Consider the following 23532-nt stretch of genomic DNA (forward strand, 5'->3'; position numbering starts at 1 on the left):
AGTTCATAGCCTGCTCATGACGGGGGTGTTGGTGGTCGATGTGAGAGGAGACGGTGTAGCAGATATTTCAAGTATTAATGTGCATCAGAAAGTTAGGTTAAAGTCGGATATTGGACAGATATTCACTCCGGAGACACTCAGCGGCGTCTCCCCCTCAGTGTTGGCAGCTGGAGGACGGTTAGAGATGGAGGCTGACTCAGGGATCATCAATAAATCACCCTGTTGTCTGTTTGATTTACACAAAAACAACGTTTCTTCATGCTGACTTCCATGTAGTATATTTATTTTGATTGTTATTTGATTGTTTTTTTTTAATTGCTTCCATGTCATGTGACTGCAAACCACAAATAAGACACACCTGTTTTTCATCACATTGTACTTGTTCAATTTCAGTATTTGTTAGGAAAATTCAGCCATGTCATCTGACCAAGTGACTCAAAATCCATGCCTTAGTGTATTGCTAAATGGGACAAATAATAAAATAGATGAAGCATTAAAACGTAAAAAAATAGGTGTGTCTTATTTGCACTTATTTGTGTCTTTATTCTGTCTTATAAAACAATTTATCATTGATTTGGAGTCACTGGGTCATATGACATGGAAGCTATTGGAAAAAAACTGCCTAATTTTCATAATAAATATGCATATAAAAAAAGTCCATAGTAATAAATATAATAATAATACATAAAAAAAGATGTGTGTTATTTGTCCCATTTAATTATACAAGTCAGCATTGGTTTGGAGTCACTGGGCTGGCCATTGTCTTATAAAAATAGTTTTGCAAAAGAAGTAGATAACACAACAACAATCAAAATAAGTCTGCTACATGAAATCAGTTTGGTATTAATATTCTATCATGATTTCACTGGTATCATCGAGTCAGCATGAAGAAACATTGTTTTTGTGTAATTCAAACAAACAGCAGGGTCGTTTATTGATGGTCCTAAGTCAGCCTCCAGAGCAGCTGGGTGTCTCTGGAGTGAATGTCCGTCCAATATCTAACCTAAAACTAACTTCACCTAGTTTATCAATTTTATGTTATCTGTCACCTATTCCAGTCTTCCCATGTCTGTTGTTCACATGATAAAACTCACGGACCAGTTTCTCCCCCTTTTTTCAGTCACATTTGTAGCAGCACCTTGATATCATTTTGTTGCTGTTGTTGTTGTCTGCACAAAAAAAACAGAAAAGTGTTTATTATGTGTTTTTCATTTGAATGTTTATGCATATTTGGAAAATAGAATTTAAACCACACAGAAATCAATGCACAAAACCCAACTTAAACATGTACTCATATGTGCTGGTACACACACACATCCAGAAGGACTACAACATGTCAGGGACACAATATCGCACAGAACATGTCATCCACATTTTACTGAGAAGTAAATCCATCAAGATTAGGTGTAAACAGGAACAAAATGATATGTTAAACCAAGGGATCACAGGATTCTTCCCATTTATGCTTTCTCAATGTAAGTTCTCTAAGTAAGTTCATGCAACCGTTCTCTAAAGCACCGTGGAGGTGGTGTCTTGCAGTCTTTGAGAATAAGGTTATTTTTCCTAACACAATGGCCATCAGCCTGTAATTATCCTGCTGTCCACTTGGTGGCACAGTTGTCCCATGTAAGCCAGCTCCAGAGCCTTGTATCACAGTACTCTACAAACACTGTGTACCTACAAACTCCATAAAATGCAAGAATGATGTCAAAGCCCATTAATCAGTTCCAGATTATACTTGCATTGTGTACGTGTAGTTTATATGTTGGGATATTAGCAACAGTTTAAAAGCCTGACAAGCTTGTAGTATATATAACATGTATCCATTTCACATCTAGACTCTTAACAGATTTTGGCAACGTTTCCAAATATGTCAATTTAAAAAGAAAAAAAAAAAATCCCAAAAGACGTCAGAATACAACATGACCAACATGTGTGCATGTGAAACGGCAGCATTTTCTTGTGACTTCTTTGTAAAAGGCTTCTTCGCACAAAATATATGAAAACAATCATAACTGAATAGTGCAGTTTGGGACATCTTATAGAGGGCTCGGGGATATATCACAGTAAGAGTCGGCCGAAAGAGTTTTAAGATGAGCTCTTCACGCAGGCTGGTTTTCTTAGTGCTGCTGTTGAAGATGTCACATTTGCCTAGTGGTTCACTTCAGGGCGGTAATAAGATAAGAGGCCATAGATCATCTGTGGGCCTGAGCAGCGGTCCAGGGAGTAGACAGAGCCGGGAGATTGTTTGTGGGGATCTAAGAAAGGAAGGGTATTAATTGGTCCAAAAACAACCAAACACAGCAGAATGTAACCAAGTTATCTTCTCATCTTGTCTGTATCATGTGGATTTTTGACCATGTTTTGCTTAGGCCGTGTAAAATAATTCCTGGGGCTTCTATAGATTGTGCACTCTCTCGGGCGGAGGGAATGAAATGAGGTGTTATGGTGATCTAGAGTTTCCCGCTAGACCTAACGTGCCTCTCCCTCGGTGTATTAGAGCAGCATTAGTTTCAGGGAAGAGAGATGATCCTGATACGCTGTCTGCTTGGTTTTCCTTTAAGGAACGTCTGCGGACAACAGCCAATCAACCATAACGAGATCAGAAGCAGGAGATTTTGTTCTTGTAAGCAGAAATTAACACTTCATTCCCCTTTGTCGGCAGAAATTCAACACTACAGCCCTTGAAGGCTCTCCCAGGCAATAAAGGAGAGAATTCAATTATGTTATAACGGTGCCGCAGCAAAACACAATTACCTCATTTTCTGGAGGAAAAAAAAAAAGAAAAAAGAAAAAAGTGCTTCTTTTCCTCCAGGCAGAGAGAGTCACCGGCGAAGATGTTAGGCCTGGAGACGTTCACCTGACACCTCCCAGAATTCAGAAGAAGGGACACATGAACTACTGTCTCATAGCAGATCGTAAGAGGTGTTTCAGTGTTAAAAATAAAAATAGAAATGTGTGTGTCCTCTCCCACCTTGTTGTAGCTTTGTTGGACATCTGCCGCAACCTGTTATCAGTAGCTATTACTAGTTAAGGGCATTTCATTTTCATTTGGCTTGGGAGGAAAAACTAAATCAATTTCAACAATAACAGATAACATGAAGAATGAATGAATAAATGAATGATGATCATATGGTGAAAGAATGTGTCTTTTATGAATCTTCTGACATAAAATCAACTGCCAATGACTTAAACTTCTGTGAATTGTGAATCAAGCATAAATTCAAAACATCAGCTCTGCACGTGTGCGCATAAAAAAGCCCAGTGTATCGAGCATGTTTTCCGGGACTGAAGCATGTTTTAGAATATTTTTCTTACATTTTTATAAACCAAACCCAATCAAACACAGAACTGACCGATTAATCAATGATAAAAACAATTGTTACCCTGCAGACTTACACTGATATATAATATTGTATTGCCACGCTAATATTCTGAAAGGATGAGTTCAGCTAAAAATGACGATTTAGTCGCTTTCTAGCCACCTATACGCTGACAGAAATTTGGGTGATGTTTCGGAGTCTGCGAAACATTTAGGAAGATTCACAGAAAGTCAGTGTCATGGCATTCTCCTCAACAACTAAAGTGGATGGGGAGGACAAGAAAATGTCCCCATGCAGGTCTTCCTGTTTAATACAAGTCTCAAGAAACCCCAAGTTCCTAAATCAATTTGAAAAGAGGCCTTAAAAACCCTCCATCAGTATGAGGCTGAGGCTGATAATGACTTGATTTTAGGGTGAACTTCTCCTGTAAATGCAAACATGATGTGCTGTATGCTCGTTCATATTCTCTACATACAGCTCATTTTACATTTTTGTTATAATGCTGTTGAATTTTCTTGAAGTCTGTTATCATTTGGGATTTAGGGTTAAAATTGTTATCTAAACATTTTCCTGCAATTTTGCAAAGATCGAAGCGACTTTAACAAAATGTTGTCTTTTCATAGAATGTGCAGTAAATAAACACTTAACACTACTAGATGCAATATGGCAGGCAGAATTATTTGACTTATTGTGAACAAAGTGTTGCTGTATATCTGTAAATACTGCACATTTGAATTTATAGTGCCAAAAAGTAGCAAATAATCTAACCATATGCATATCACTGAGGGAAAAACAGGAAATAGGTGTTATTTAAATTCAGTGGGCTGCAACACTGTTGGATATTGACACAGCACAGCTGGTGTTATCCAGCTGTTTATAGGCTGTATCTTGAATTTGGCCATAGCTGACCATCTACACATGAATTAATTGATCAGTTCATATCTAAGGCTCTACACTATGTAATCTAATAATGTTAAGCATTAGGGATGGAACCGTGTGTAGAGCAGCGATCACAACACTGAGACTAGACACTTGTAGTCTGACTAGTCAGGTGACTAGTCTGCACACTAATCGGACGCTCCTCGTTTTCCAGCTTCAGGGTGTCTGTCTCACCCAACGTGACATCAGTGAGTCCCCTGATAGCTTTCACAGCTGCACTCAACGATTAGCATGCCCAGTGCCACATGACAGGGTTTGAGGGAGCCTTCGCCAAAATGCTCCGTGAGTGGCATTGCCTGTCAGCCAATAGCGCGAGGAGGACACGGCCCTAGCAGCCAATTGGGGATCACTTCCTCATAGCGGCCTGTGGTGGGGCTCGGTGTGTATTTGTCCGCCACGGCCTCCCTTGCTTGGCTCTGGGCTGGGAAGTGTTGAGGCGGGGAGGGAATGGTGTAGCAGCAAGGCACGAAGCTGCGAGAGCAACCCAAGGGAATGTAAAACTTCAGGACCGGGATCGCCCACAAGACGCCGTGTCCGCGTGCCTAAAGACTTAACACACTACCTGGTTTCTCATGGAAGCTGATGGATTTGTGAGGAGGCGTCGGATGACAGCGGAGACTGCAGGCAGTGATCCCGGGGTTGCTGGTGCATCTGCCGGGGCAGAAGTTCGATGGCTGGGGGGGAGATTCTGGGGAGTTTCGGAAAGTATCTTGGGGAGCCTGACGCCCCGGATCGGAGGGGAAGCGGAGCTACAGACTGTTGATTGTATCCGAGTTGCACAAGATGCACAGACAGAGGACTCTGAACCAGACTATGAGGGGCTGCCACAGGGAGCCTCCACTAGCACCCACATGTTGGCTGGAGCCGTGGCCGGGATCATGGAGCACTGCCTCATGTTCCCCATCGACTGCGTCAAGGTAGCATAGCTCGGAGGCTAACCTGCTGACCCACCACTTTTTTTTTTATATGAATGCTCTGTGTTTTCACTGTTCTGTTGTGTAGGGCGGATGTTATTCTTGGGGCCAACATGTTTGTTAGCATAGCGCATTAGCTGGCTCGCTAACATAAACACGCTGCAGAGCTTGACGGCCGTGTGTGGACAAGGTCAGTCGGCTCAGTTAGCGTCTCACATCCCTACCAAGCTAGCTCGTTAGCATGCTACTACGAGTTAAGCGCGACTCGAGTTAGCAACTGGCTAGTTGTTATGACAACCTTAGCAGGGTCACGCACCGGAGCACTTTCGGGTGAAACCAAAAACCGTGAAATAAATCTGCTGTCAAAGACTTAGTTGATGCTATGTTAAGTAAATAACGTTAATGTGTTTATTTTGCATGCAAGTATCATTTAAACGAAACGGAAATGAATGAGTTGGCTAGTTGAGTAAGTTGGCTAATAAGAGGAAACAGTTACCTAATTCCAACTGCGACAACAGATCCGGATCAACCAAAGCTACTATTTTTTTACAGAAACAAGGCGGTTGGTTCATTGTTATTATTTGCTGTACATTACGCCCGGTCTGCCACTGTTATTATCTTACATTTAATATGACATGAACAATAATAACAGTGCAGTTTTGAGACAACATGGCCCTTCCTGTCCACAGTTGAGCATCTGTTGCTGCTTCCCCAACATAGTTTGGTAGTTTTATACAGTGTGATAGCAGGCCTTGTGCTTGACACACTGTAAGAAATTGTTAAACAAAAGGTCTTTTGATCACATGTGAGTTATTCAGTTCACTTGGACCACCTCTCCTCATGTGGTCTTCCTAGCCCTGCAAGTTTTTAATTTTAGGATTTGACCCTAAAGGTAGCTCATGTGGCATGACCTGTAGCCCAGAGAGGTCAGCCAGTGACATGTGAGGAACAGGGCCTGAGGGAGACAATGAGCTCCCTGTCGTCAGCTGTCCCTGTCAGAATGAAAAGCAGTGGATTGCTCGCGCTTCATCAACGTCTCATCCACCTGTAGTGTCGCTCCGCTGCAGCACGCTCGGCTCCAGCTCTGGGCGAGGCCGATGTTTACAGAGCCTCCTCCTCGTGTGTGGAGCGTCTGCACACGCCGCCATTTGATCCCAGCATCCTGCCAAGCGAGCCGCAAGAGATTTGGGGCGTTGTGACTCAGCAGAATTAAGTCGTCTGCACACAAACAAGCCACACGTTTAGCAGAGAACTGGGTGATCGAAGGAAACTGTAAATATTTTGAGGGGGAACTGACATCTTTCCTTTTTTTGTTTAGAGGATTCCCCCTCTACCAAACGGAGGCTTTTCCTCCTGTACGATAAGCTCTTCACTTAAGAGATTGTGTAATTATAGTGTAGAATAGACTGTAGTTTGCTCTTCTTGTACCCAAAATCCTAGTTGTTGGTGGTGGATTTAAAAAAAAAGCATGCATGTGTAGGTGTGTATACAGCGCAGTTTCTGCAAAGAGTGGTCTGTGTATTGTTTGCATTCAGTACAAAGGTCATTGCTTTCTAAATGTGCAGACACAGTATGGATAAACACACCAGACCCAAAGCTGCACGCAAGACGTCCACTCCACGCCTGCGTTTTGAATGGGGCAATGAATGATTGAGGAAGCCAGCGTTCAGATTACGATCTCTTTCCACAGTCATGCCAGCGGTGGGCTTGAGTGCCAGTGCTTTAAGTAACTCGCGGCATGCACTCGCACCACTGTCGGCTAGTTTCTTCAGGCCCTTGCATTCCACAGCTACAGTATAGACTGACGCGAGGCCATGTTTGTGCTTTAACAGAGCGCTACATGCACACACACACACACACACACACACACACACAGTCGGGTGCAGGTTTGTCCATTCAGCTGGAAGTTTGGTATTCAGGGATTAAGTCGCCGCTAGTTCCTCAGAGACGGACGTCCCAGAGCGACCCTCCCTAAATAAAACCTGATAGCAGGTGACTGAAACTGAAACTGATCCCTAGCACTCATCCTTCAAAAAATGTTTTATGCAATTAATCACTTATCTATGCGTGTGTGTTTGTGGTAGAGGAAGAGAGAAAGGTGTGCTTCAGGGTCAGTGGGAAAAGAGGCTTACAGGAAGTCAGCTTATGTCCCCTTGTGACCTTGGAGCTGTGCAATGCCATACTTCCTTCTATTCATTTATGCATGTACACCAACACACAATGTCGAGCGCCTCATTTCCCTCATTTGACCCCCCATTCACACTGAAGTCAGTTCAGGACTCTCGGCCGTGTTAAGCAGACATATGGTATGCGTAAATAATGCATTCCGTTCTATTCTTGTATCTCATTCAGGTCAAATTTATTGGACGCGTTCCTTTCAACTTGATGCTGAACCTTGTCGGGCGGGAAGCACGGTGTTGACTTTAAACTTTGCAACCTTCCACTCTTTCCTCTTCTCCAGACACGAATGCAGAGCCTCCAGCCCGACCCCGCCGCCCGCTACAGGAACGTGATGGATGCCCTGCGGCGAATTGTAGCCACAGAGGGAGTCTGGCGGCCAATGAGAGGGCTGAATGCGACAGCAGTTGGGGCGGGACCTGCCCATGCGCTCTATTTTGCCTGCTATGAGAAACTCAAAAAGACTCTAAGCGATGTCATTCACCCAGGGGCTAACAGCCATTTGGCTAATGGTACCATAAAACATGCATATACACACATTACCAGTCACATTAAATGTACAGATCATGCATGGCTATGTTAAATTTCAGATCACCATGATATAGGCTAATATAAAGGACTTGTCCAGCTCCGGCAACATAGTTGTGATCTCTGTATAAGTTGCTGACTCAGCCTAATCCGGGTGTAGAGCAGACATGCCGTGACCGGTCCTAAAACCCCCTGGCAGGCCGTCAGATTGGCTTTTTATAGCTACACTTGTATACTGTAAGGACGTGTCATAGTCAGGAAAGTTAAACAGTTGGTCTTATTTGGCTCAAGCTTAGCAAAGTCGCCTAACCTACAACACAGAAAGAGATTTGAATTTGAAAACCTTGCTGTGGTTGTCCAACAATATCCTTATTCCTTCTCCCTACTCTCTCTCCTCCTTGTTTTCCAGTCTAGTGGGAGGCTGGGTAAGTCGTCTTTGCTCTCCCATCTTATCGGCTCTCTCCTCTGTTGGTCCTGTATTTTATTTTTTTCAAGCTTACGGGGTTTGGTTTAAAGTATTTATGAAAAAAGGAGCAGTGAAGCGCCTTGTCCAGTAGGTGTCTCTCTTTGCTCAGGTTTGGCCTCCTGAATCCAGTCAGGCGTGATCTCTAGTTTACAATTTGCTGAATGAGCACCAGTTCTGCTCTGATGACACATTGGAGCATGACATCTGCTTTTAGGAATACGGCAGTGGAGGCTGTGACTTGATCAAAACGGTTCCTATGTTGCAAGTGAAAATGCTCTTTCCGTCTCAGTCTACACCTCTATGCTCCAGTGTCTTTTTTTATTTTCCTTGCGTGTTCTCGATGATGTGCAGTCATTTCTGAGGTTTGTTTGTTTCAGGGACAGCAGGGTGCGTGGCCACATTGCTTCACGATGCAGTCATGAACCCAGCCGAAGGTGAGCACAGCAGTTTTAAAGTCAAAGTCACAGTTTTTTTGGCCCACAGGATTTGGTATCGGTACCTCGTCGCGTTTGTGGTACAGAAGCGCGTGGGAGGAGACTTTGCAGGTGCCACATCTGGGCCGACCATCTTCACACGTTTGGCCTTAACCCCTGAAGTCTCACATATAGGCTTTCACAGCTGCTTCCAGTCCCACCTGCCTGAACATGTCAGTAGAAGGACACTGGTCAGAGTCCTCTTGCGCAGCTGTTAGATGGACTGCAGCTGTCAGAGGAAACACTGTTAACATGATACACTGCATCTTTCTATGTGTTTTTATTTTAACTAAGTGTGCTTTAAAGACAAATGTAATGCAATGGCTCACTAATGTCTCCTTTTTCCATTTTTGTCCCTTTTCTATCATCAACCCTTGGACATGTCTGCCCTTCTCCATTAATACATCCACCCATGTGCCCATAGTTGTGAAGCAGCGCATGCAGATGTATAATTCTCCCTACCGCGGCGTGTTGGACTGTGTACGCGCCGTGTGGCAGAAGGAAGGCCCTGCCGCGTTCTACCGCAGCTACACCACCCAGCTTACCATGAACGTGCCCTTCCAGGCGCTCCACTTCATGACCTACGAGTACCTTCAGGAGCTGCTCAACTCCCAAAGACAATACAATCCCTCTTCCCACATGCTGTCCGGAGCTTTAGCTGGAGCCATCGCGGCTGCGGCCACCACACCTCTGGACGTCTGCAAAACCCTGCTCAACACCCAGGAGTCTGTAACCCTCAGCTCCCAGTCCCCCGGCCAAGGCCCCGGCAAGGGCCAAGGCCAAGGAGCCCACAGACACATCTCAGGCCTGGCCCACGCCTTCCGGACAGTTTACAGGCTGGGCGGCCTGCAGGGCTTCTTCAGGGGAGTCCAGGCGAGGGTCATCTACCAGATGCCCTCCACAGCCATCAGCTGGTCGGTCTATGAGTTCTTCAAGTATGGACTCACCAAGCACCAGCACAACAAGAGGAGAGCGCAGCACATGGAGTCTTAGATGGTTTAATCTCTTCTAAGATTGCTCTGCCCTCCCTGTGAGGAGAAGAATACGTCAAATACGCACATAGAATCTGACTAAAATCCACCTCAGTTGTCCCATCCCTTTCAGACATAGCAGATAAGAAAGACATCTTCAGAGACAGTTCGAGTAGTGATTATTTCTGCTGCGCTATTTCAGGACTAAGTTTGATTTGAGTTAAGTTGTTTTCCTCTTCTAGGAGAAAACATTTACAGTGTTATAGAACTAGTTCATCTGATTTTTTTTTTTTTTTTCAAGCCATTCTAGTGACCACTACGTTTGTTAGCTGACGACAAATATGAAGAACGCACAAGTTTTTTGAGTTGGAGAGTAGTCAGCAGGGGGCAGTAGTGTTCATCTCTCGTGTCATTTTCTGAAGCTTTTGCTGTCTTGGGATCCATCAGGATTTTATTTTCAACCATCCAAACCTTGAATTTGCAAATTAAATGTATAACTGACTCCTTATTCAGTCCCTTCTCTGCATTTATGATTAAATATTCTCTATATGATAGAAACAAAATTCAGCCCTGAATAGAAAATATTGTGGTTATTTTTGACCAAAAACTATTTCGGCCTTTTACAATTAAAGGAGAAGTATCCAACATGTTTCTTTACTGACATGGATCATTTAATCAATTGTGCCAACATGGCAACTCAAACAACTGAGAGGAAAAGTTAATAACATCTTTTTATATTTTAACTAATTGAGCTGTAATTTGAAACGTAGATCAATAATACAACACAAAGGATCAGATACAGGGTTTCCTCTTTTTTTTTCACTTATGGCAGTTAACAGTATAAATATGATGTATCTAACATTTTTTCCTACCATTTTTTGCAATTGTGGATGTTAAGGATTGGCCCCTATCGTGGAATTGGATGGAAAATACAAATTTTAGGAATCTGAAGCTTGTGTTTAATTTATTTTAATTATTTTCATTTCCTAAAAGAAGTTTTATTTCCAGCAAATACATAACTTAAAATGTTTCCTTTCTGTTTTTGCCCAATTTATGTGTTCAGCCACCCCTCGGATTGTCCAAATACTCACCATTAATGCCTTGTGTACCTATGTTTGGCAGAGTAAAACAGGGCGGCATTAAGATGACCATCTCTGTGCATTTACTGGTGGTATCTGCCAGTTTTAGCTTGCAAACTACTGAGTTTAAACATCTGCTCGACAGCAAAGGTTGTCTACATTGAACCGTGTCCAAAATAATTTGATTCAAAATATCAAGGAGTTCAGTATCCCACAAGTTATGTATCTGTGCCCCCATTGAGTACACATAAATGGAAGCTGTCATTCTTATTAATTGATGTCTGATTGTTTCCGACACTGAATTGCACTCGTTGAATAAAGACTGAACAGCGGCGTCGACTGGCTGCTCATAAACAATGGAAGGCCTTGTTTGAATTCTTTAAAAGCTTCTTAATGCAAGGGATCTGCATATATGGCCCATGTTGCTTTTTTAATCTGGGTGTGTATACAAGCTTTACACTCATTGTTTCCCTGGTGAATAGAAACCAGAGAAGGGTATGAATGAGAAATAGACGATGGCCAAATCTGTACTGCCAGAAACATGTGAGGCGTGTGTGTGTGTGTGTGTGTGTGTGTGTGTGTGTGTGTGTGTGTGTGTGTGTGTGTGTGTGTGTGTGTGTGTGTGTGTGTGTGTGTGTGTGTGTGTGTGTGTGTGTGTGTGCGTGCGCGTGCGTGTGTGTAGGTATTTATTTCAAGTTTTTAGGGCAGGTACAGTTGTTTAGTCTTGAGCACAGGTGCAGTTTTAAACTTTGACCCACACGACTGAAAACACAATTTGTACATGTGGACACAGACTGCACACAAACAACGAGGAGAGTGAAGCTTTTGGAATTCTTTTGGTAAACTGATGAGGAAAAATGTGCGCATGTTGAGGGACTGAGAGGTAGATTGTGTGGTGAAAAACTCTGACGTGGCTATAAAAGTTTACCTTGACATGCCTAATACTTACACATGTGTTGGAATAAAGTGAGATTGAGTCAAATATGTATTCCTTACAAAAACTGTGAGTGCACTCAACTGTCATGATGACCCAAATTAACTATGTTCAGGATCCATGCTGAAAGAGGCTGACAGATCGATCAAAGAGGAGGACGAGACAATGTTACATTTCCTCCATCACATGTCACTGTATGGAGACATGGAGTAACACCATATTTTCATGGAGATTATAAGAGAAAATCTTGTAGCCGAAAGAAGTGGCCTGTGTCAAATTGTTTTATCATTACTGTTTTTTTTTTTGGTGAATGACATCACATCAATAGGGCAAGAAAATTAAATTTTAAAGTTATTGTTTGGAACAAAGCATCATTTTACATGTCCATTTTACATGTCACATACAAGTTAGGAAATTCCAGATGTGGAGAGGTAACTTGGCACATGAATTCACAAGAAATTTTCACAAGGGAACTAAAATTTGAACACGTGAAAATTGAAAAAATATCATAAATGACTGGCTTTTTTGTATATGAATGAAAAATGCACCTTTTTTGCATGTGAATTAAGTACATATATATATATACTATATATATATATATATATATATATATATATATATATATATATATATATATATATATATATATACTGTAATATATATATATATATATATATATATATATATATATATATTTACAGGAGTAGAATTTCCACGTGAAGTTCACACGCCCATCATGCGGAAACAACTGGGAGGCAAACGCAGCAAACTACACGACACTAGAATTCTTCAGTGAGAATCAACGGACGCATCGGTTTCAGACGAGCAGGTCTGACACATTATAGATGGCGGTGAGGAGTGACAGCCTCCTCGTATACACACACAGAATCACACACAGACACACACACTCACTCAGACCCCGGCTTGTCAGGCAGACACCTGTTCAAACAGGGAGTGTTAATGAACCGTCTCTGTCTGTCTGTCTCTCTCTTTCTCTCTCACTATCTGTACATACTATACATGTGTACAGTATGTGTGGCCTGTCATAGTTTGTGCTCTTAGAATGGGGTGTTTGTATCGCTCTCTCTCTCTTTTTCTCTGTGTACTCTCCTCTCTTTCCTCTGCTGCCTCAGCCAGCTAGAGCTTGCCCATGTGTCTCACGAGAGGCTGACTGACAGGCTTTACATGAGGAGGAATGTTACGGATTGAAAGTGCACATGGCGAGTAACGATGTCTTCTTGTCACTGGGTGAACGTGTGGGTGGATAGGTTGATTTAACGTCAGCAGTTAACCTTTTCTTTTTCTTTTTTGCAAACCGCAGACAAATCCGAGGTCGACATTTGCACCAGACGCGCCACATCAAGCTCGCATTATGCTTGTTAGCTGAGTCTCACATCAGGAGGTTTCAAGTCAGCCGCGTTCAAGCCAAAGCAGTGGATACCTTTGAAGAGAGACCTGGGGACATTTCCACGGGTCTTTTGTGGCGACCAAAATCTTTCAAGGGAAGTTAGTTAGTACCAAAACAGCTGTTGTAAGCCAAACCGTGATATTTCCCCAACCCTAACAAAGTGTTTTTAGTGCCTAAACCTAACCTGAGAATCAGCGTGTTCTGTTAACAATAACAGTAATAGGAAATCCAACATAAACAGACGTGAAGTTTGCAACGCTCAGCTCTAACGTATCTGTGCTTTTGCAGAAATATACTTAGCAAGGATTGGTTTGTAAGTCCGCCATTTAAGAATTCATCAGCGTTGTGCATGTAGTTTTGAAACAGAAAACACTTTCTCACAACCTTGTTTAATTCACATTGCTCTGGCTGTCATTTCTGCTTTCAACAAGCCGGTCCGGCTGAGCAACAAGCACGCTTCGGTCAGGCACGGACACCATGCTCGCCCTCTTGTGCAACAGCTCTGTGTTACAGCGTTGTAGCTAAGCGGTATCTTATTTGGCCGAACTGTTGACTGTTGCGCTGACAGTGGTGTTTCTCATCAGCCCGGCGTAAGTGGTTAGGTCCGTGGAGGTTTTAACATGTCATAGCAGGAAAAGCACAGGCGTAATTGATGACACTAATAATGGCTGCTTTCTGTCTAAGCGTGCCAATTTAGAGGCTTGATGCACGTTGGCTGACTTTATGTGGAACCGAGCCAGTATTGGCATTATCAGTAACACCGGCACCCACCCAGCTACAGTTTAACGTATAAATGGAGTCTTTTTTTTTTTTTTTTTTTTTTTTTTCCAGCTCCAGTTTTTTTTCTCACCTTTTAAAACAAGTCCCCATCCACTTCAGTTGTTTAGGAGAACGCTGCAACAAAATCAAAGAGGTGAGTGGACGATGATTTTCATTTTAATCTTTCATACTGGTTTTATTCCCAAGCCTTGCATTGTAGAGGAAGTCATTACTCGCAAATACATACAGAAACGTGAATTTTGTATTTTATTTATCATATACCCTGTGCAATATTACTAGGTACGTGCAATAATATGCTGCTTAGTTTTCAATCTCGATCAAAAGGAGTGAATACCTATTTATTGCGGTTCTTACACTTGTTTTCATACTTGGTCATTTAACCTACTTACTTGCACTGAAATTCCATTGTACGTTTGTGTATGAGTGCAGTGACAATAAAGGCATTCTATTCTAAAACAAATACATTAGAATCAACATTACACTGGAATAATCACAAATCAAAATATACAGAGATTAAAAAAAAAAAAAAAAACAGAACAAAGAACAAGGTTTAGCTGACAAGAGAAAGGGAATGAAAGTGGAGGAGTGGATGAAACCGGGTCAGGTACAATCCAGAATAAAAACACATCATGCCTCATGCACTTTGTCTATGTTACTGCACATGTTGCTGATCCAGTCAATCGGCTTCTCTTGCAGTTATTGTCATTTATCTTCAGTGACCTAGACGCCGGTGGGTCACGACCAGATCAGTTTCATATTATGCCCTGCTGTGTTGCAGATAAGTGTTGCTTAGCTGCATGTAGGTAACTTATTTCTGTCCCTGTGGCCTTCTGTCTTTCCTCATCCTTTTTTTTGGTTTGCACAGTAAATACACCGACATCACTTTTTTAAAGGACTCATTCGATGATTCATTTAAGCATCAAACATTAAAACCACTTAAGCTCTCGTGTCTCTCAACAGAGGTCTGTCATTATGAGAATATTGTCGACAATCATGAGAGTGAGTAATAATCCTGTCCCAGCAATTACGCAATTTACTAGACAATTCACCGTTTGACACACACAGACGTGAACTAGAGGGAGGCGTTGTTGCTCTCAGACCGGCACACTTTACGCTCACAGCCATAATTATGACATCTGATGTGTCTATCTAACTGGTGTGTGAGGATCAGTGGCTGCAACGCTCTCTCCTCCAGACCGAATATTATCGCTATTTCAGGGCCATCTCATCCGGCTTTATTTGGACAATAACACGTGCACACACACACGCGCGTGCGCTCACACACACCCTTACGAGTTGATGAAGGGCCGCGGAACACACATGCGCACACTCCCTTGTGTATTGGTGTAAGCCCGTGTTTTGGAAACTCAAGCCTCCGGTCAAAGCCCCTTACAGCAAGCACCTGTGGAAGAGTGTATGTCACACACACACACACACACACAGGCTCACAAACACATACTCTAAGGGTACTTAGGAATGTGTACGCCTAAAGGACTCAGGTCCTCCACAACAACTCTCCCCTCAGTCGCCTGCCTTCCCTTACTCTACATATTTATGGCCCCTTTTGTTGCTTCTTCTTGTAAGATCTCTCTCCATATATTAAGCCAAATCGTGACTGGACCACTCAGCGTGAATTACAGAGTGATACGGGATTACGCCATAATGTCCGCCTCATTCCGTCCGTGCCAGCGGCTAATGGACGAGGTGTGATTACAGGCTCTTCGTCTCACTCGCTGGGATACACACAGACACATACAGGTTGTGATCTCACGCTCCTCCGGGGTGCTGCTGGATAAAGGAGCTGTTGTTGCAATCCCCTTGGCTGCAGTCTCTCCCACTCCGGGCAGACACAAGCGAGCTCGAGGGGGAGGAGAGGAGCCAAGGAGGGGAGGAGAGTCTGAGGTGGCGGAGAGCAGCAGAGCAGGCAAGCTTTTTCGGTGCATAAATTTAGCAAATAAAAGAACACGCGATACACATTTGTGGCCAGCGTAATCAGTTTAGAGTTCGTTCTTTACTGGTATTCTGTAAAACTTGATCCCGTGTAACCATCCGCGGACAAGAGAACCATAATTAAGATGTTATCTGTGATATTAATCATGTTTCATGTTTCCGTGGCGACCGCAAGCAAAGTGCTAATAGGATTTGTGCAATCTGATATTAATTGTGTTTCTGAGAAGAGTGGGCTTTTCTTTAGCTGAAGTGACGCTGGGATGTGATACTGTGACGCCCTCACTCGGGGCCGGGTTAACCTGCCGGGGGGGCCTCAGGGTACAAATTCACTTTTAGAACTGGACTTAATACAAATTTACTCAAAAAAAACAACAAAAAAAAAATCAACTGGATTACTTAAATCATCAAAATTGTGACACAGCCCCTCCCAGTATAAAGGTTAAAACGCAGGGGCTGTCCTGGGGCATTTCAGATTATAATGTAATTATAACTGCCATTTTACTGAGCAAACAGGCTTTAGTGGTGTGTACATTTAACTGAACTGCCAGTCCTTTGTAAATGCAGGTGTTACTTTGTTTAATTTGTGTTTTAAGAGCTAATAGGACAGAAAAAAAGAGTCAACATTATCTTGCAGGAGCCGCTAACCCAAGCAGTGCTATCTACTGGATTATGTGACCTGACTGGTGGAATGTGTCTATAATTTGAGGTGTGTTTGTCCTTGTTCATCTAAAAAAGGACCCAAATGCAGAGCCAGAGGCAGGCAGGCTGCACCACGAGAGCGACTGATGACGAGTTTACATTACACAAAATACAAAAAATGCAAAAGGCATACAACAAAAGGCAGGCGAAGGAAACTCCAGGGGGCAAGCTAAAGAGAAATAGCAAACGGAAGACAAAGCAGAAGCCACTGAGAACAGAGTGCGAACGCAGAGGACGCACAAGGACGGGGGGAACAGGCGCGGTAAACCAAGAGACACAGACGAACCAACTAAGAGTAAAGGAGAATGGTGTCAGTAATCCAGCCGTGCCCTCATCTCTACTCCGATCCGCTTAATAGATTGTCTCTGAATCGATGTGGCGATGAGTGAAGGATGACTCTTGGCTGGATTTTGTGATCTGCTTTTACTAATCGGTGACTCCGGCGTCAGACTGAATTATGAAGCATAGCAGAATGTGAATTCCAGATGAGGGTCAGTCTACCAAAAATAACAGAGAGATTATCAACCCACTGTACCAGTTGTGGCTTGAATTTTTCTCCCATGGTGCCGTGCTGTGAAAAATTGGGATGCGGGGGAGATACGGCTCCTGTCATCACTTAACAGAACAAGTTAGGGAGGCGAAAATTCTTCCCACCATGACCAAGGATACAAGAAGATTACAAACACACAAATGCACACACAACAACACACACACACACACACACACACAGACACACACAGCTATTCCAATGCTGCAACAGAAGAGAAAACAGCTGTTTCGATCACGAGCGCGCGATATGATGCGGGACAACATGGAGATATTGCGTGTGGCTGCGAGTTTGAAACCGGATCCCTCTCACTTCTCGTGCAATCAAAGAATAACATGGAAGACTTGCAGTGAATGGAGAGCTCCTCGATAAATCCAAGTGTTTATAGTTAAATGCCATTGCTAATGGGGCAGAATATGGAGCAGAGGCAAGACGGGGAGCAATACTCCTACTGCAGGGAGCCTGATGTCTCAACAACACAGACGTCTGATAATGAAACAAAGAAGAAGTAGCCAAAAACGCAAAAAATTTAGAAGGGTGTGTATGTAAAGTTGTGAGGGACACGCCACGTTCATGATCAAAGCAGATGGAGCACACACTCACGCACGCACAAACCCCCCACACACACACATACACACACACACACACACACACACAAACACATCATCCCTTGGGCCTTTGGGAGTGAGGCCTTGGCAGGCTCTGATGAACTGTGCCATTGTCTGGGGTGGTTGCAGGTGTCCAACACTTTCTCTACCTCTATTTCAAATGTTGTGACAAATTCCTTTAAAAGGTAAGCGAGGTCAAAAAATCTTCTTACAAACACTTTAGGCTCACACACACAGACACATACACACACACACCCTAAGTGCACAAGTGTAAAGACGCCGACAGTTCAGACACATGGTCTGAGACAAAAATTAGAGAGTTGTCTGTCAGTGGTGCGGTGGTGTGTGTGCGTGTGTGTGTGTGTGCACGCGCGCGTGCGCGTGTGTGTGTGTGTGTGTGTGTGTGTGTGTGTGTGTGTGTGTGTGTGTGTGTGTGTGTGTGTGTGCGCCGAAGCGGCACAGGTGCAGTCAGGGACACCGAGGGAGGAACAGGCCTCCTGCCCTTTGAACTTGATCTTGAAAAGAAAGCCGTCTTCCTCTCCTGTCAAATAAGCTTAACTGTTGTGCCTTCGAGCTCTAGTCAGCACAAACTGGTCAGGTGAAAACCTTGAGGCATTGATTTATTTTATTATTTTTTAATTTGAATCTACCTCATTTCGCTCTGCGTAGTTGCTGCCAGCCCAAGTAAAAATTGCTCATTTGTTATCGACAAAGTGTTTTATTCCCTGGCATACACCTTCAGGGAGGATTTACATTGTGTCCCTCGGTGTGTATCAGGACGACTTCAGGCCTGACAGCATTGGTTCAAGGTTAGGACATACTCTTGCTCTCCGTCTCTGTCCTAATCCTGTAGCCTCGTGAAACATATTCCTCTCACTGGTGAGTCGGTGAATGTGGTCTACTAAGCAGAACATGGAGCCCAAACATATGAGACAAAGACAAAAAAGGGAACACCTCCATGTGACGATTATCTAAAACTGCGAGAGAAAGGCAGCTTTAACGGACAACAAGCACACAAAGGCCTGCAGATTCTCTCTGAGGGATGAGGGTCCCTCTCATTGGAGGTGCCGAGAGAGTCCAGGATGAGGAGAGGGAGGAGGGCGGTTTGAGAGGCCGTAAGTGGGCCTGAGTAGTTCCTTTATCAGCCGGCTGATAGGAGACGTCTGTGTGTCAGAACCGCTCAATGCTCTTCTTGTCTCTGCTTATCACGCCTAATTAAAACATTTGGATTCCTCCGGCCGGCTCTGGAGGAGTGTGCGTCTGTCTGAGCCTGTGTGTGGGAGACATGAGAGTGGACAGGAGTCAGAGGAAGGAAATGTAGCAGCTTGAAAGACTTCCTGTCCATCTATGGACAGAGGAGCTCAGCCCATGCTCAGCCTCAACAACTGACCCCAATGGAAATACATTTCCCATGCGCAGATGTTGTACACATGCACATTTTTTTTTTTTTTTTTTGTGACAACATTTTCACCTTGTAGTTACACTTTACACTGATATGAGGAGCTGATGCAGTGGCGAATAAGAAACTGGGTCATGATCATGCATCTGAATAGATTTTGGAATATCCCCCTGCAGTCCCAGCTATGTTCTAACACTGAGCTCGAGCCTGATAAAAGACCAGTGTTTCATGCAAGCATTTTATAATGACCATGTTGAAATAACTGAGCAACAGGTGTTGCCACAGCTCACCCAAGGCCACAGAAAGGAAAGGGCCTGGGTAAGACATTTGTACTTTCTTATGAACACATTTATTGCTGTTTTTCATACTTTGTAAAGCAAAGTACATATATTTTTTATAAAGTATATTATCTCATGCATACAAAATATATTTCAAAGGTACAATATGTAGACATTTTTAAAGTTAAGTTTGAACAACAGCTCGGACGTTATGACTTGTGTGTATTGTGTTGCAGAGATATCTGCTGAAGCTAGCGCGCTAACCAGCTAGCCCATCCAACTCAAAAGCTCCTGTGCTAGTGGTGTTAACATGGACGCATCACAGTGCTCCGAGCCCCTAGACAAGACCGCTACCTGCATGGCTAACTGAGCTAACTAGCTAACAACAATTGAAAAGGAGGTTATACACACTGTATCTTAAAGTAATAGATTGTTAAACACATATCAGTAAATGTATAATCAGACTGTATATCTTTTACATCTTGTAGTATATTCTTGAGGCATGCATTATCAAATATATGGTGACACCATATATTGAATTATTTTTCAAAATACATTCCATTGTTTATTTTTTTATATATATCCATAGTTACATTTCTGTTCTCACTCTCTACTCCATCCTGACCTTGAGCTTTGCACTTTGCTTCCTTCTGCCCCCAAGACCCTCCGTCCTGAACATCCTGTATCTGTATCACATGTGACACACCGTGTGGACCGGACCGTCGCTGCTTCCTCCAGAGGAGCCTGGTCCCTGTAAGCTCTGGGTGGGCTCGTCTCTCCTGTTCTTCTCTAATCATCTTCCTGACCACTGGGTCACAGCAACTGCTGTGCTCCACGCTCTGCTCCACACCACAACCGAAAAAAAAGACTTGGGCACAACATTTCTGAATAACGAACCAGTTTTCATAAACGGACGTGAAAAGCAACAATAACTTTGGATTTCACAGCGGGGAACTTACCAACATGCCAAACTGAACAATGTGGGCTGATTATGCAGAACTGGTTCAAATTGTGCGCGAAGGTGTGATGTCTGACTCCTTTTGAAACCAGGGGGACTTGTGAGCGCTGATGCGGTTGGCGTGATGGATGTGTCGTCCCCGGGGCAAGCTGATGGCTTATGGCTTTACTGTAAATGTTTACATTCCTACATTCACTGATGCTATCTGCTAATAGTTTCTGGAACAAGCCTGAAGAGTCCTCTGGGTGGGATTATTTGTGGTGTGTGTGTGTGTGTGTGTGTGTATGAGAGAGAGAGAGAGAGAGAGAGAGAGAGAGAGAGAGAGAGAGAGGGACCAGGTCAAAGGAAAGCAGATCTGTCTTTAAACAGAGGTATTAACTGTGACCCCTCTCCTTCCTGAGTCCTGCCCTGTGTCTGCTGAGGGCCAACGCATTAACAGCGACAAAACACGCACACACACGCATGCGCGCGCGCACACACACACACACACACACACACACACACACACACGCCACTGCTCTCTCTTTTTCCCAAAGCAAAACATTTAACCGCTGTTATAACTGCTTCTGATAGCACAATTAAAGATTGGCTGGGTATGAATCACTTCCAGGGCCTCTCCCAGACCTGCTTTCGTGTGAGCTCCAAAGCTGTTCATAGTGCGCTGCCGTCTCGGTGCCAGCAGCACTTACGTGAAGATGATATTGTTTAAATCAACAAGGCCCTTGAGAAAGCGATTCCTGGCACAATGGGCGCATCGGAAATGCATGTGTAATTGCAGCTCAGGAGCCCTGTGAGAACTCTCTGTCAACAGATCCGTATCTTAAAAGTGTAGCCAAGCGTGGATTAGGTGAGGACTGTCATTCTTGCGTTGCTCACCGTTGCTCGGCCCCACCCTCGACGCATTCCTGTCAGCTGAAAAATCAGAGAGACAACTGGAGGTTACCTGCTCCCACTGGCTTTATTAAGTCCTTTAATGCTTTGTGGAGCTGCTGCCCCTGATTGTGTGCGAGAGGCAGACGGGCATGTTCTCCTGCGCCGCTGTCTGGCTCCTTTCATTCGCTCGCTCGGCCTCATGAGCCCATTCATCGGGAGCCACACTAATAAAAACACAACTCAAAGTGTTTACATACCTGGGCTTTACATATTTATACACGCTTGGTGGCTGGGTAGTCTAGTGCCTTGAACGGCACACAGTTGCTGATATCTGGGAATGTAGCGAAGACCTCGAAGACACGCATCGGACACATCATACGGGTTTCAAACAGGTTCCGAGGTGAGCCACATTTATTTGGAAGCAGAAAACAAAGTCAAACGAAGGAATAGTCATTACTCAAAAGCTCAGCTGTAAGACTAAAACGTTGCCATTATAGGTTTCTGCAAAGCACATGTAAAATCATATCATCATTTCTGCAATACAGGCGATGAGCACTTCAGATGATGTCTAGTGGGCTGACTTCCTCGTTGGAGAAAGAGTGGTTGGGTGGTGTCCAGATGGCTGGTAGGGGCGCTCATCAGCATATTTAGGGAGATGCTGGGAAAGCTGGACTATTTCAACCCAAAGCATGATCTCTCCTCTTACCAAGTCATTTGTACCTTAACCTAATCAGACTTTAAAGGTGCAATACGTCCTATGGAACAGTGCGACAGAGCACCCTCAGGCCTCCGGAGGCGGGTGCCGAGTCGTGTCCCCTTACATTCATGTGCTAGCGGTGTTAACAATCCCAACACTGCTGCCTGTAGCTGCCATTAGCAACTCAAAGTTGCAACTCAAAGTTGCTATTGCAAAGTCGCTGCCATTAGCAGCTCAAAGTTGCTAATGGCAGCGACAGGCAGCAGCACTTACTGGCTGGTGATAAGCTGCCGCCAACATGTATTTGGAATGTGAATTGAACAGGTGGCAAATTTACATGTTGGACCTTTGCGTTGTCACAGCATCAGAAAAGATGGTTAGAATGTTTATGTTTGCTTGATTGTTTTAGCGAATGGGATTGTCTACCTGCTTGTTATCCCATTAGAATTTTTGGATTAAAACATTAGTTTCAGCATGTGAAAATCCAACTTGATAAGCCAGCGTCATCCTTTAATTGACGATATGGGTGGCAGCAGAAGCTCCGAATGAAGCAAAGAGACACTCAAAAAAATAAGATAAATTTAAAGGTCAACTTCACGTATGGATGAGGGTCCATACATCAAGATCACCCCGGGTCCCGTCGCCCGGTCCTCTCAGTACCTGACTTGTTGTCAATGGAAATTTACATCAGAGGTGACATCACAGACTGAGTGCAGACAAAAATCTCACCTGGTCACGGTAGAGAGCAGCGACTGAAGCAACTATTCAGCAGCACAATGTGAACAATCGCAGCACATACAAAGGGGCATACCTCCGAGCCACACACAACACCGTGACCTTTCCCCGCTGCCAGCATCGTCTTAGTCGTCTGAGTCTTGAGTAGCAAATAAAAACCCACGCAGATTGAAAGTGATGGGACTTTACGACGCCCTGACAACATACAGTCACATGGAGAGGCCTCACTGAAACCTGTTGTGTCGGCCTGAAGTGGTGTTTTGATATTAGAGATAAATGAGGTTTGGGCCACTGCCAGAGTGTGGTACAAGGTGATCATCTGTGGTAGTGCAGCTTGTTGTGGGGAAAGGGAAGCTGGGGTAGCCATTAACGTGCCAGTTCATCCATGTCACGGCATCTCTATTGTATTGCTGCATTGTTATTGGTTTAATTGCTAGGCTTAGGCTCAGGCCTGGGCATGAGCAGGCCACTGATAAGTATTTTTATTCTAAAGCGATCTGACAATTTAATCACTTAATCATTTAGTCTAATAAATGTCAAAAAGTTGTGAAAAATGCTGGTCACTCTTTCCGACATGACGTCCTCAGATTGCTTCTTATGTCCAGCCAACAGTCCCAAAACCAAAAACTTGTCATCTACCATCATAAAAAGGACAAAGATAGTCAGCAAATCCTCACATTTAAGAACCAGGAACCAGCAAATCAGTGTTTTTTTTTTTTTTTTTTCAGCTTTCAGTTTTTTCTTGAAAATTGTTGGCATTCATTTTTCTTTGATCGGCGGCTCACAAGCACACAG

At 43.7% G+C, this 23532-nt stretch overlaps 1 protein-coding gene across 2 annotated transcripts; it reads left to right on the forward strand.

The window, feature by feature from the left end:
- The first annotated feature begins 1 nt into the window (after window position 1).
- Window positions 2-11230, forward strand: slc25a28 (solute carrier family 25 member 28). 2 transcript variants are annotated; one of them, XM_037123694.1, is made up of 4 exons: window positions 2-58; window positions 7638-7866; window positions 8726-8782; window positions 9246-11230. In XM_037123694.1, exons 1-4 carry the CDS (start codon window positions 17-19, stop codon window positions 9812-9814), a joined length of 897 nt encoding a protein of 298 aa, XP_036979589.1. In that variant the 5' UTR covers window positions 2-16; the 3' UTR covers window positions 9815-11230. The 2 variants fall into 2 exon arrangements, with proteins under 2 accessions (XP_036979589.1, XP_036979588.1); XM_037123693.1 differs by lacking the exon at window positions 2-58 and adding an exon at window positions 4598-5179.
- Window positions 11231-23532: the final 12302 nt, after the last annotated feature.

The sequence above is a fragment of the Acanthopagrus latus genome, chromosome 15, assembly GCF_904848185.1.
Source record: "Acanthopagrus latus isolate v.2019 chromosome 15, fAcaLat1.1, whole genome shotgun sequence".
Lineage (NCBI taxonomy): Eukaryota > Metazoa > Chordata > Actinopteri > Spariformes > Sparidae > Acanthopagrus > Acanthopagrus latus.